This window comes from Anabas testudineus, chromosome 5, assembly GCF_900324465.2.
Source record: "Anabas testudineus chromosome 5, fAnaTes1.2, whole genome shotgun sequence".
Taxonomy (NCBI): Eukaryota; Metazoa; Chordata; class Actinopteri; order Anabantiformes; family Anabantidae; genus Anabas; species Anabas testudineus.
Window position 1 is genome coordinate 14,215,475 of NC_046614.1, and position 13,907 is coordinate 14,229,381.

Below are 13,907 nucleotides of genomic sequence, written 5' to 3' on the forward strand. Positions count from 1 at the left end.
GAGAGAGAGAGAAAACTGATTCATATGAGCATGTTAAATTCAAATTGATTTAATTTAAAATAATTTCAGATAAACTTTAGTTGCCTTTAAATTGAATTATTTAGACGATCAGATAATTAGACTGGGGTGCATCACACACATAATAATAATAATTTCCACTTATGTTGAGGTCATATTGAGGTCATAATGCGATGAGGACCCCCCCCCCCCCCCCCAACTGCCTCCCTGTCTCTAATTGGTCAGCCTCTGACAGGATTACACGAGTTTCCTCAATTGAACACAGTGAAGTTAAACGCTCGGACATCCTGGAGAAGGAGGGAAACACGGCGACTACGTCCGAACCGTGAGGTGATCAGATGCTTGTGCTTGACATTAGTCCACAGGTCTGCTGTTTGATCACGGATTAGATGCTTCCTGTGCTGATGGTGGCCGCTGCTCGTCCCGGAGCCCGCAACACCAAACACTAATGCGGTTTCTCAACACACGCCCGCATTTCAGAGAAGCTGCTCGTCAGGTTACTGTCGTTTAGACCTCAGGGCTTCAGGATGACTCGGATTTTCTGGGATACAATTTTTCTCATAAGCGGTGAGTAGCAGGAAAAATGTTTTAACTTGAGTCTACATCTTACTTTGACCTGTGAAATGATCGTGAACGTCATTTAGAAAGTACTGATTAAAGAGTTGAATGTAGTATGACGTAACTCAGCGTTGTTCCCTGATTGATTAATTGACATTAATTCTGTGGTTCACTTTAGGACTTGTAATCACTCACGACAATACTTTTATTATAATATTAAGCCTTTTACTGTGTCCGTGGGACCCCATATTGATTTTATTGTTTGACTTGTCGGTACTTCATAGTCTTGTTCATGGTCTCATTAATCTGCCTTCAGCAGGGAACTCTCTCTCTCTCTCTCTATATATATATGTTCGTGTGTGTGTGTATATATGTGTATAAATTGAGGTCGGTGTGTTATTTAGATGGATTTCTGTTTCTACAACAAACTTCTCTTGTACGTTGTGTTTCTGAACAGTTTCTGGTCTCTAGTTGTGATTGCGTGTCTTTGCAGGACCTCGTGTATTTATAGTGCTTTGGTCTCATCCTTTTAGTGGGGGCTTGAGCCTGTTATAGTGTTTGGTACCAGTTACTCAATGAAGTATCAATATCTCATTGAAGACCAGATCGCATGATTATAGCAGCAGGGGGCAGATGGGTATAACCCTCAGGTTGTTCATCATATAGTAGGATACAAGACACCCGAAGAAAAACACTATAGTAATATTTATTTTTTATATTTCTTTAGGTACTTTTAGTATGTCTGTGATGCTAAATGGTGAGTTTACAGTGAACTTACTTTTGTTATTTTTTGTTTGACTCCTCCAGGGTTTTGTAGTTATTCTCATATTTGTTGGCATCAAGACTATGTTGCATTCTAACAGAGGGTGATTTCCCTTGTTGCAGGTTCCCTCTTTACATTTGGAGCAGGGCCGAGCAATATCACATTGACTGAACCTCACATTTCCATTGATACAAACTCCACTGCTGTTCCAAGCCCCTCCACGAGCAGCGTTACAACCACCAGCAGCAGAAGAGCTACAACGCTTGCACCTGCTACTGACATCCCTGTGGATAATAGTGAGTCTCAGAACGTTCATGTTTTGTGATGATACAAATGGAGGTTCAAGGTCATCATCAACCTATTTATGGAAAAAAAAAATCCCCATTTTATGCTTGAAATATTCTCTGACCTTCTGTGAGTCAATCCACTGTCCTGGACTGAGTTCTTTATTTGATGTTGTTCCTGCACTGCTTGTTATTCCTATAATTTTATATATTTTAACAGGTGGTTATGTATTTCTGTACAGGCTCCCTCTTTACATTTGGAGCTGGGCACACCAATTCAACAATCACTGATACTGGCGTTTCCACTGATTCTGATTCCTCTGAAACACCATACATCTCAACAAACAGCGAACAAAGTACCACCACTACTGCAGCTACCACTACTGGCATCCCCCCAGTTAAAAGTAAGTTTCCGTACAGCGATGCCATGCCAAGATGCAAGGAAAAGTGCATTAAAAGAACAACAAACACTGTATTTCAGAGAAAATGTGCCACTTGTCCTCTGTGCACTCCCTGATCCACTCTCACTACAGCGCTTCTCAGCAGGAGTTCTCTACATTGTAAAGCTTCGCATTGAGCTGCAGTGCATCAACATTATGCAGACAGTGTGGCGCACACTGATAATTGATCCTCTTAGCGTGAGTGAGGGCAGCAATTGTGGTATATAAAAGATTATGAGCAGTACATTCAGCAATTTCCCAAAAGATGCACCTACAGTATTGAATTATTATGTGAAAAGAACCTTAGTTGCCCCAAAGGCCAGTCTCTGTCTCAATATTGTTGTCATTCGACTGCCAGAATCACATGGAAAGAGAGAGGGGTTCGTAGGCAGATGCCTCAGGGACAACAGAGGGCTTTCACAGTCTGAAAGCAGGAGACAATACATGTAGGCTGCAATCCAAAAGCCCATTTACCGTTGGAATGAAGTGTGTGACGAAGGCTGTAATGCAGCTATCTGTCTGGATGCTCATCCTCCTCCTCACCCTGAATACTACACTGTGGCATCTGTTTTGGCTGCTTGTAGAAAATCGACTTTTGTTTGAGTCAGTAACTTAAGAATTTGTCTGACTGTACAGCTTACGTTTAAGAAATGTCCTGTTTTGTCTGGGAATTCACTTATTAAGACATTTTGTCTGGTTATTTTGTTTGTCAGAGTGAAAACTGAGATGGTTGCCAGGAGAAAATGCCACTCACAGTAAAGGCTTACGTTTCTCCTAAAGAATTAGGGCTCCTGCAGGGATGTGCCTTTCCTTAGTTCTAACCCAGGTTGATGGATAGAGTTTGTTTTGTTTGCAGTGTCAGTTTTCTTTGAGTTTTCTGGTCTCTGATTATCCCTCCCAGGTACAGTAAGAGATGTGAGCCATCATGTGTGAGTGAGAACAAAAGTCTATGTCGTAGGTGGCGTGGGTGTCAGCTTTAGGATTTAATGCATGTTGGTGTTTCAGGTATCTGCAGGCTTAAGTTATTTTTAGATTTATGATATCCACATGTGTCATATTGTGTATTCTTGGTCTTAGATTACATCTTATGTTGTAAATAAGGGTAGAGTCCGTGCAAGACTGAAAGACCGCTATACATAGAAATGTTCCAGTTCTGGTTAATGTAATTTCAGAAGTTCACCTAGTTATTGACACACGTTTCTTGTTTACTGTGAAAGAGAACTGGCCAATCAGCTAGAGTACAATGATTACATTTCTGCTGGTTACAAGGATTTGAGGTTTGCCAAAAAGTCTAAGTCACTGGCCTAAACTTTTAAAACCCTCTGTACATGTTTCTGAAAATGTCTTGTACGTCTTTAGAGTTTGTGGCTGCTGCTGTTCGGTCTCATTTCGATGACTGTCCAGACTCCCACCGTCACTTCTGCTTCCATGGCACGTGTCGCTTCCTGATAATGGAGGAGACGCCTGCATGTGTGTAAGTCAATTTCCCTCTGGGATTAATAAAGTTTTTTTTTTAATCTTTTTTTTGAATTTTGAAGTCAAACCTTTGGAAATATAAACACTGTTTAGTACATTAATTTTCCACATATACTGAAAAAAGCAATATGCACTATCATCTTATACTTTTTTAGACATAAAAAAGCGAGCACCTTATATTTATTATCTAACTGATGGACTAAACTTTGTTCAACACTGTGGTCTGGCTACTAGACAGTTTAAAAATCTGAAATTTACCTTATGAGCTAAAGATGAAGTGCTTCCATCTTTAAAAAGGAGCATTAGTAAAATCTAATCATCTAAAGTCACCAAGGCTTAAACAGAAGTGATTATGATTACTATAAATTAGATTATTTGTTTACCTAACATATCTGTGTGTAAACTGTAGCACTTGAAGCATTTCTCAGGGACGGAGCCTCAACATGATGAAATGCGTATTAAAATCTCCACCTGTCATCTACATAAAAACCCATTATCCACTGCCCATGTTGCAGGTGTCATCCAGGCTTTGTTGGGATGAGGTGTGAGCATGCGGACCTGCTGGCTGTAGTAGCAACTAATCACAGGCAACAGACGGTTGCCACAATGCTGGTGTTGTGTGTGATCGGGTGTGTTCTGATCATGGTGTTGTGTACACTTTTACAGTAAGTAACAAGACTTTTTTTTTCTTTCGTCCCTTGATACATACTGTATATACTTGATGTACATACTCATGATGACAAACAGAGTAATATGAGGTTAGTGCATTTTTCTTGTAATTAAGTGATGACTTGATGATTTTCAGGATTTTGAGTATTTACCTCTCTCATGCAGCTGTTGGTGGAGGCAGGACTGTCGCAGGAGGAGCCATGCACATCACTATGCCCCAGAGAAGCATGGAGCAGCCTGCTATCCGTCTGAGAGTGGTACTTTTCTTAATTCTTGTGTAAAAAGTGCACTTCCCAAAGTTGTGGATGTAAATAACTACATTAAATGAAGGCATAGCAGTGAAGAATTGTATGAATGTGCATGTTCAGTATGTATTGCTTATACTGGTTGACTTTAGGAAAAGAGTGAAGAGCCCAGCATTTACTGCATGTAATACAAATAGGACAGATCTGTATGTCATACTTTTTTAATATGTGGTTGCAAAGGTGAATTATTATGTTGTAGACTCGTAGAGAGTATAAAGGTAACATTATTTTGTGTGTTTATTTTTATCTGAAAAAACAACGATGTGCTCATCTCAATCCATTTCCTACTCTCTCTCCCTACTCTACTCTGCTCTCAGCAGTCCAAACCTGTAAAAGTATTAAGTTTATGTTTCCTTTTGAAAAAGACACAACTTGTACAGGAATAAATTATGTATTTATCTGCTTATCTGTATTAGTTGCTGCATTGTTGCCTGGTTCTGCTATTACATGTTTCTTATTGGATTGTCTTGACCAAATATCCCTGTGGAAAAAGTTTTTTTAACCTCAATAGAATTTATCAGTATGAATGAAAAAACATTAAAATGCAGTTTGAGGCGACATGTAGTAGTTTAAGACAACAATGGAGGTTTTGTAGGCACAGAGGAATTAGCTACAGGCCAGACGCATTTTGTGATTTAATGAACAATTTAGTATTTTAGCAGCCTTATCTTTTAATAATCCTGAACTTCTACTAATATTTATCTACTGTTTATGCCTTCCAGTGGTTTGAGAAGACATCTTGCTGGAACACGAGCAGTTTGCACCGTGGCGTGTTTAGTTTTCCTCATCTGTCTGGCCTGCATTGCATGTTCAGATCAAGCAGACTTGGCCAGATGAGAAGCAGCATTATCATCAAAGTGACTAAGGTAGGCCTCCTTGATGTGGGAGGTGAAATGTTCCATGACATCTTTTTCCTACTGACTGGGACTTTTGGACGGCAGCAACCTAGGAACGTGTTTACTTTGATTCTGTGGAAATATAGGCAGAACTGCAACAGTCTGTATGAAGCTCTGGGGATGACGCTGCTGCCAAATCCTACACAGGAAGAACTGCCTGTGTCCTGATTACTCTTAATAGCTGGCCTAGAGAACATGAGAAATGATCTACAAGGCTGTTAATCATCCTGTGTGGATGTTAAAGAAGTTTATTTTGGGCTACAGGACAACAATTATTCACATACTTAAGTCAGAAGACTCCAATTCCTATTTTTGTCTTTTAATATCTATGTGCACTTTTCATGAACTCTACAAACACAGCGGACTTTTTAAAGGTAATATGGTGGTGGGGAAACTGATGCTTTTCTGTTTTTAAAGTCGTTCACTTTACCTGACACGAATAGGAATTGTAATTGGACTGACTGCTAATGAATTAAAGATCCTGGATATACTGTACCTGGACTTCCATTAGCTATACACAAAGGTTGAAACTTAAACTTGATATACTGTATATTGGTGATTTGATTTGATGACTCCAGTATTGCTACTGAAGCTATAATCCAGTTTTATTTTTTAGTCCTGAGCTGTACTTGAACATGTTCCTGCCTCAGAGGTTTCTTGATTTGCAAGCTATAACTACGCTGACACACGCACAACCTGGGTGGCCACATTGTTCTATTGTACAATTATAATATTGCACTTTTCTGCAAGCTTGCTTGCTCATCATGAATTGGAATTCCCTTAATACACGATGTAGTCACTTGAAGAAGTGTCCAAATACACTCTTTTGTAACTTTGCCTGAATAAGCACAGATGGGAAGCGGGACATGGTTTTTAAATGTAGGCACAAGATTTTTTTTTTTTTATTTAAAGTGTGTTATAGTATTGCCTCTGCTTTGAATTTAAAGTAAATTTTAAAGTGAGAAGGGCCTCTGAAGATCCATTTAAAACTAAATGTGTAAGATTTTCTAAATACTGGAGTAGTAGTATGTGAAGTAATATAAAACGTTGATTACAAACTGGCAGAGATAAAAAAAATGTGTACAAGCTTTGTGTGACAAAAAGAAAATTCACCATGAAACTAATGTGATGGTATTTATATGCCAAAAGATTCTGAGGGGATCATATGATTGTCTTTGTTTACAGCCTGTGATATTTACCTTCAAAATATGTATATATGTTTATTATTACAGCATTGATGTGTAAATATCGAAAACAAAAATATTCTGTGTGTAAATAGTGTCAGTGCAGAATCATCTGAAAAGGAGATCCTCATGATGTTTGACCCTTTGCATTGTCAGATTTATGTTGTTGCAATTGGAAAGCCTTCATTGTATACATTTGTTTTCCGATGAAGAATTAAAAATGCAAATGTACACGTGCGTGTGTTCATATATTTTTTTTATGTGCTTAATAATTGCTGTTCCATCTCAAGTGTGTTATCCATCTATTGCGTGACCTTCTTTTCAAGCTTTTCCTGCTCCCTTCTGATTTTCTGACACGATGCTCTATTTTTTTTTCTTCCACTGAATATTTCAAGATGCGCAAATGCCAACATGAAATCCTGAACCCCAGGCACAACTGAACAAAGGGTTGAACTCTTGAGTGCTTTTATAGCTGAAGGAAATAATTCACTCTTCTATGCTGCCACTCAGTTTATTTATTTGTCTTTAGAGTTTACAGAATCTATACTCATTCATGTTAAAGCATTTGTCTACTGTGCTATATACATACTGTTTTCATTGGCATTATATATCATTGGGCTGGCATCTTTCCTCATACTGTGCTGCATCTCTTGTGCGCTCTTCCTTTTACTCTCTGCACGAGAAGCTTCGTTTTGTTTTGCAATCCCATTATGTCAGCAATTGGATTTCTTTGGAGCTCTTTAGAGCCGTCTGGCTGAGCTTCTAAACCAGCTTTGAATTAAGCAGCTCTTATGGGCACTCCCTAAAGATACACGAAACCTCAACATACAAAGATGTGCAAGAAGAAACGAATTAAAAACCAGTGACAAGGCAAAGAAAATGGAAATAAAGTCGCAGTGTAGACCGTTTGTTCACATCTTGTGAAAGTAGAAGGCAGGTTTGTGAACATCAGGAAATTCTTTTACACTCTTTAAATCTGATTTGGACAAGTGTCAATCCCTATTCCCCATAAGAGGCTGGAGTGCTGCTTTGAATTACAATGCCATTCTGGTCTTTTACTTCCTCTAGTCCTTTAGATTCTCTGCCCAACATTCACAGTATCTCCCTCTAAACAGATGGTTTCAAACAGGAGTATTTACAAAGGTATTAGGGATAAGCAACCTTGCCTTGCTCTCCTCACTGCTAAGCTTTGAAACAAATCATTAGGAATGATGAAAGCTAAGTAGTTCCAGTTAAAAGGTGCAAAGGAAGGTAATTTTCACTGGTTACTGAGAACATGAATGTGTCATGATTGTTCTATAAAAATCTATAAAATAGATAAATCATCTTTGTTGACCAAAATGATTCATTGAGTTAGTAAATCTGCAACCTTGGTGGCCTCTCACCATGGTGCGGTGGACACTTAAAACTACATCATATATATTTTTAGCATTCCTATAATGTGATTTCTTCATATCATTTCCCCTTCAAAAACCCTGTCATGAGATGAAAAAAAAGAAGTTTCACATGACAGACTCTGTACAATTTAATATATATTCATTGCTGCTTATTTGTTTACAACAAATGTGTGATAATTACACACTATACACAAAGGTTATGCATTACAACTCATTTTGTTACATGTACACAAGGTTGAGTTATGGTTACGTCCCAGTAATGAGTTCCTTTACTGAACCACAGTCAGACTGCATAGCTTTGCATTTGAGCACATGACTATTTGGCATCAACTTATGTGCTGCTGAAGCCGGGACGGTAGCTCCTCCAGTGAGCTCAGCCGATGCTCCTGAGGAACATCAGGATAATTTTTGTTGTGTCTGTCTAAAAGAAAACCATGGATGCCCAGTGACCGAGAGCAGAGGTAATCATTCACATAATGGTCTCCAATATGAGCTATACTAGCAGCTGGTACACCACATTTTTGTAGAGCCTGAACAAATATGGCTGGAGTAGGTTTTGCTACTCCTGCTTTCTCTGAAGTAATCAGAAAACTGAAGTGAGGCAGCAGGCCACAAACACGTAAAATAGTTTCTAAGCGGTTGTCAAAGTTGGATACAACACCCAGTTTTAGTCCTAAAGCAGTACAACTCTCCAGGGCTTTTACTGAGTCTGGAAATACCTGAAACAAAAGAACATAATACAATTAAAGCTGCCATTTTCCAGTGTATCCACTACTGTAGACAAGCTGAAGAGGCAAAAATCAGAAGTAACGTGCAAAACTGCTCTACAAAGCTATATATTTAAACAGATCCATGTCTGTGTATACTGCCTTCCTGCATTAGTAAGAGATTTTGAATAGAAAATATATACTTACAGCATATCCTTACAATTAATCAGAAGTATACATTTTATAAAGTTTGCTAGAAAAAATTTAAATATATGATCACTATACACAACAAAGAGTATATGTATGAATCTATCAAAGGTCACTTACCTCCCAGTTCTCTGCATTTGAGAAATTCAAATAAAGTTTCTGAGCCATTGTATTTAGCAGGGATGGATCCTGTACCCTGCAATGGGAGAAAGTGTCCCGCACCACTCCTATCCACCAAGACTGTCCATTCAGGCCCTGTGCGAGGCCATAGTTTGGATATTTGCTGGAATAATGTCGATACACCTGGTGGAAAGCAGCGGTGACCTCCTCAGGATTGAGGCTCAACCCCATTCGTTCAGCCTCCTTGCAGTACTGCTCTCCCACAGACAAACGCACCTTTAGCAAGGTGTCCTTCACATCCCATAGCACCCAGCGCAGAGGAGCTCGCATTTTACCTGCACAGGTAAGACCACAGGACCGCTTCACTTCAGAATTTGACAAGAAACTGTTAAGTAATTAGTTAGCAATGTTCCTCAAAAGGCTTAATGTCATAACCTTTTTTTTACAGTCTACTTCACTGTGTTTTGTAGTGTTTCTTATTAAACAATATACAGTCGAGTCAAACTGCAAAAGGCCCACTAGGGATTATCTGGCCGTGGACAGTATAAATAGTGTAAATTGTCTCTCTCTAAATTGTCATATATTAATATGCAGAGGAAGTTGGAAACGTATTTGAACCCATGTAAAGACACATGTTGCAGCTTCTTCGTAACAGTAACTAACCCTACGTGACGTCATTTAACTACAAACCACCGTCACAGCCGTCTTAGTGCTGGTTTTGGTTCTGGACGTTAAATACACATATCGATTATTAATTTATGTGCTTGTCTGCTTTTGCACATGGGGTTAAAGAACCCTAATCACCAACAGGTTTAACCTACCGAAGACAGAGAGCGTCAAAAAGTGTAAACAAGGGGAAGTTTATCTTCTTCTTCTTCTTCTTCAGCTTCTTCTTCTTCTTCTTCAGCTGCTGCTGCTGCTTCTTCTTCTTCTTCTTCTTCTTCTTCTTCGTCGTCGTCTCTGGGGTTGTACACCAGCTGCTGCCACCTTCTGGACATTGACATCGAGTCATTTAGCAGACGCTTTTATCTAAAGCGACACATCACATCATTTTTAATCCTACTTCATGTTCGCAACACTAAATGCTTTATTTACAGCCTAGTATCTACTTTTTCTGCATTTTTTCCTGCCCTTCATACATCCAGTGCAGCAGGCGGCGGTAACGTTATGTTCCGAGCTAACGTTAGCTGCTGCGCCAGCCTAGTGCGCATGTCAGAGGTGCACATGTAGTGAGGTCAAGTGGAGCAGAAGCAAAACACGTCTTAGTGATAACACTCGGAAACGTATTAGAATATGTAACTTAACACAAGAACAAGAAATCTGGAGGACCAGACGGAACTAACAGGATGGCAACTGCAGCCGTTCGCATGTTTCGGAAGTTAGAGGGTGTGTTTTGTGTTTACAAACCCCCAGGTGTTCACTGGAAACTCGTACGAGACAGCATCGAGACAAATCTTCTTAAAGGTAATTAACGTATCCTTAGGACTCACTATATTCTACCTCAAACATATTTAAAAGCTGCGTTTGCTCTGACAGAGAGGCACCATACAGCTAATGCTCACATCAGCACTTGAACAGTATTTAACCTTGGATACTTCTGTATCCATCACCCTACAGGTATAAACGCTACACCCCCCCAGCCCCTTCCTCAGGAGGTCCGCTTCTTGGCACAGCCAGGAGTTAATACTGAAGAATCCAAGGGACTCAGGCTGTCTGCAGTCTCTGTGCCTGTGCTGTCCCATCACACTCTTGGTATGTGTGTCTACTTTCCTGCATGTGTAGCTCCATCTCCTGTTTTTAGTTTTTCACGTGTTTGTTCTTTTTGGACCCTCTTCAGGGAGCTCATCATGAAGGATGAGAGGAGTGGTGAGAGGCGGCTTGCAATTGGGTGTAAATGTAACACTTTAATTCTTTTATTGTCTGATAAACCACCCAAGGAGACTGACAGCACCTCTACCACTATAATCTCTGTCCTTAAATTCAGTTAAATTGTGCTTAATGTATGAACTGATTCAACATGCTTGTGGGGCCAAAGCTAAAAAAAGTCTAATAACATAAATGATTACTTTGTTTCAGCATTTAAATAATATAAAATATTATATTACTTACACTGATGTTAGTGCTTCGTTACGTCTGTGAACAAATAATTAAGGACTGGATATGAGTAAAACAAATGTATTTTTTTATTTGATTCATTTTAGTAACTGGACCTGAATTCCGTAATATTCGAGTTGGAGTCGGACACCGCCTGGATGCTTTTTCTTCTGGCGTTCTAGGTATTATTTTAAATTTATGTATTTAACCTTCAATTAACCAGGTAGAGATCCCACTGAGTAGAGATCCTCTTTACAAGGGCGACCAAGAATCTTATGTAAAGTTATGTCATGTATATATTTGAATGTCTTTAATTGCCATTCATTTTTTAAAGGCATTTTTGCCTTTATTTGATATTATTAGTGAGCAGGCAGGATACATGACATGTAGCACAGATCCTCAGCTGGACTCAACCCAGGTTCACTGTGGTTACATGACACTGTAACTATTGAGCTACCAGTGTGCTCCTGTTTCACTGTTGTATTATTTTATATATCACTCAGAATATTTAACCCATTTTTTTTCTTAAGTTCTTGCAGTTGGGAATGGAAGCAAGGTCCTGAATGATCTCTACAAAACACGAATCACAAGGGTAATTTTTTTTTTCCGCTGGCTATTTATTAGAAATTAAAAGCTGGAGTTAAGTTAATAGAATAAACATTAGATGGTATTAATGCTGCTTGACATGTTTCAGGATTATACACTGGAGGGTGAATTTGGGATTGCAACACATGATTTCTCTCACACGGGTCGAGTTGTGGAAAGGTCCACCTATGGTAGGAGACTTTGCTTTAAACTTTTTTGTTACCTGAGTTCATTCACCTAAAGTCATATATTTTAAGAAAATAGATTTGAGTAGTATGACATCTAAAAGAACTTGAGCCTGACTGAGATACTGTAAATTTATCTGGTATATTATTTATCTATTATATTAAGGTAACTTGAATACCTTGCTTTCTTTGTTTTCCCATTTCTTTTGATCTGAACCTGAAACATTGCTGTATTCAACAGGTCACATCACACAGGATAAGCTGGACAGGGTTTTGGCAATTCTGCAAGGAGCCAATCAAAAAGCCTTATTAATGTATGCCAATTATATTTTTTCATAAACGTTGACAAGTTCCCTCTTGTTTGGCAGTTTTTCACAGTTTTGCTTAAGAATGTGACTTCACCGTTGCTTAGACTGTCAATGTCTTATTGATTGTTTTTTTCCACATATAGGTATTCCAATGTAGACATGCGCTCACAGGAAGCCTATGAAAAGGCCGCGCAAGGTTTATTGGGTCCGGAGGGGAAGTCAGTCCCTATTTTGACAGGCCTGCGCTGCGTTCACTTTGAGCCTCCCAGCTTCACCATAGGTAAATGGTCTTCAATTGATTACAGATGAAATCAAATTTCACTTGTTTACGTGCTGATCTTGTTTGATATTTTTCTATTTGCTTACAGAGGTGCAGTGTCTAAATGAAACTCAAAAATATTTGCGCAAAGTTGTTCATGAGATAGGACTTGAGCTGCGCAGCACAGCAGTGTGTAAAGGAGTTAGACGGACCAGAGATGGACCTTTCATGCTGCAGGACGCCCTGATCCATCACCACTGGACTGCTACTGATATCATGCAGGCCATCCGGCACTACCACTCCTCTAAGAAAGATATAAACCACTCCCATTCGTAGATTCGAAACAAACCAGGATGCCAAACCTTATAGGATAGGATGGATAGGAGGATACATCAGTCAGTCAACAAAAGAAGCAGCAGGTAGAGTTAAATAACTTGAGCTGAGACATGTTGCCATCTTCAGAAATTTCACAAAAGACGTTACTACATCAATGACTCTATGATCCCGAACTTCTGAGATCCTAAAAGAGGGAGTAACTATCAAACTGGACAGGATTTCATTCATTATGCATATGTTTAATATGTACTATGTATATATAGTATGTATACTTCTCTCCATCTACAGAGAAACATTCCTTCTCTTATGAATGTTTATACTTTACTTGTAACATGTAGTTTATCTAATACTGACTTAATTTCAAAATTATTTATGTTTTTTTTTTTTTTTTAATTAAAAAACTAAGAATTTCTCTAAAATGTGTGTAATTTATGTTGTTTCATTGCTGTACTTAGACACTTTGAGCTTGTTTCAATATGTACAGAGTCGAAGTGGAACAGTGCATTTGTAAAATGTGGTCAGTGCCATGAAATAAGCTGTGAAGTTAAGTTAACACTCTTCCTGCTTTATCAGCACAATTACTCCCCCAAGTGGCAAAAACTGCTTCCTGTATTCACTTATTATACTGAAATGCCAGTGACTTGTCTGATGCTGTTTTCAACCAGTCATCTCAAAACAATGATAACGTTTAGACTAACAGACAGATAATAATAGATGCTCTGTTTTAAATGATTGACTGAATAAATAACATAATAAAATGAAAGCCATATTTAAACCACATTAAGTTATATGTTTTCTGACATTACAAACCCGTAAAATAAAGTGTGGTGAGTTTTTCTGATGCCTGATGTTTACCAGAGTTACAGTGTTAACATGTTGGAGCCTAAAACAATTATCTGAACAGCTGGAGGCAGGCAAAATTACTTTTCTGGTGTTTAAATGTAACCAATGAAGTCTGAGCCAACCACTAATATCAGATTTGGTGTTATCATCTGGATGACATTGGGAAGATGCTGTCTCGCTGTTTTCTGCTTCTGACCAAAGCTCCTTGGGGTTGTTATGAGGTTATTGCTGTGGCGCCGTTATTGTCATGCTCTTCATTCCATTGACAGACTT

General features: G+C 38.8%; 3 protein-coding genes across 5 annotated transcripts; 2 read left to right on the plus strand and 1 right to left on the minus strand.

Annotated features, from left to right (window-relative positions):
• Nucleotides 1-279: 279 nt before the first annotated feature.
• On the plus strand, nucleotides 280-6,804 carry tgfa (transforming growth factor, alpha). 2 transcript variants are annotated; one of them, XM_026346582.1, is made up of 8 exons: nucleotides 280-585; nucleotides 1,304-1,333; nucleotides 1,462-1,635; nucleotides 1,866-2,027; nucleotides 3,423-3,537; nucleotides 4,055-4,204; nucleotides 4,374-4,465; nucleotides 5,236-6,804. In XM_026346582.1, the coding sequence occupies exons 1-8, from the start codon at nucleotides 546-548 to the stop codon at nucleotides 5,241-5,243; spliced, it is 771 nt and encodes a 256-aa protein (XP_026202367.1). In that variant the 5' UTR covers nucleotides 280-545; the 3' UTR covers nucleotides 5,244-6,804. The 2 variants fall into 2 exon arrangements, with proteins under 2 accessions (XP_026202367.1, XP_026202368.1); XM_026346583.1 differs by lacking the exon at nucleotides 1,304-1,333 and having other exon boundaries at nucleotides 281-585; nucleotides 5,236-6,803.
• A 1,301-nt stretch (nucleotides 6,805-8,105) lies between these two features.
• hdhd3 (haloacid dehalogenase-like hydrolase domain containing 3) lies at nucleotides 8,106-9,923 on the minus strand. 2 transcript variants are annotated; one of them, XM_026350226.1, is made up of 3 exons: nucleotides 9,846-9,923; nucleotides 9,025-9,359; nucleotides 8,106-8,709 (listed from the first exon to the last, which is right to left on the minus strand). In XM_026350226.1, exons 2-3 carry the CDS (start codon nucleotides 9,352-9,354, stop codon nucleotides 8,317-8,319), a joined length of 723 nt encoding a protein of 240 aa, XP_026206011.1. In that variant the 5' UTR covers nucleotides 9,355-9,359; nucleotides 9,846-9,923; the 3' UTR covers nucleotides 8,106-8,316. The 2 variants fall into 2 exon arrangements, with proteins under 2 accessions (XP_026206011.1, XP_026206012.1); XM_026350227.1 differs by having other exon boundaries at nucleotides 9,025-9,409; nucleotides 9,846-9,912.
• Nucleotides 9,924-10,003: 80 nt separating this feature from the next.
• On the plus strand, nucleotides 10,004-13,612 carry trub2 (TruB pseudouridine (psi) synthase family member 2). Its single transcript, XM_026350225.1, has 8 exons — nucleotides 10,004-10,488; nucleotides 10,642-10,776; nucleotides 11,226-11,300; nucleotides 11,649-11,710; nucleotides 11,813-11,894; nucleotides 12,130-12,202; nucleotides 12,340-12,476; nucleotides 12,565-13,612. Exons 1-8 carry the CDS (start codon nucleotides 10,371-10,373, stop codon nucleotides 12,789-12,791), a joined length of 909 nt encoding a protein of 302 aa, XP_026206010.1. The 5' UTR covers nucleotides 10,004-10,370; the 3' UTR covers nucleotides 12,792-13,612.
• The last annotated feature ends 295 nt before the right edge of the window (nucleotides 13,613-13,907 follow it).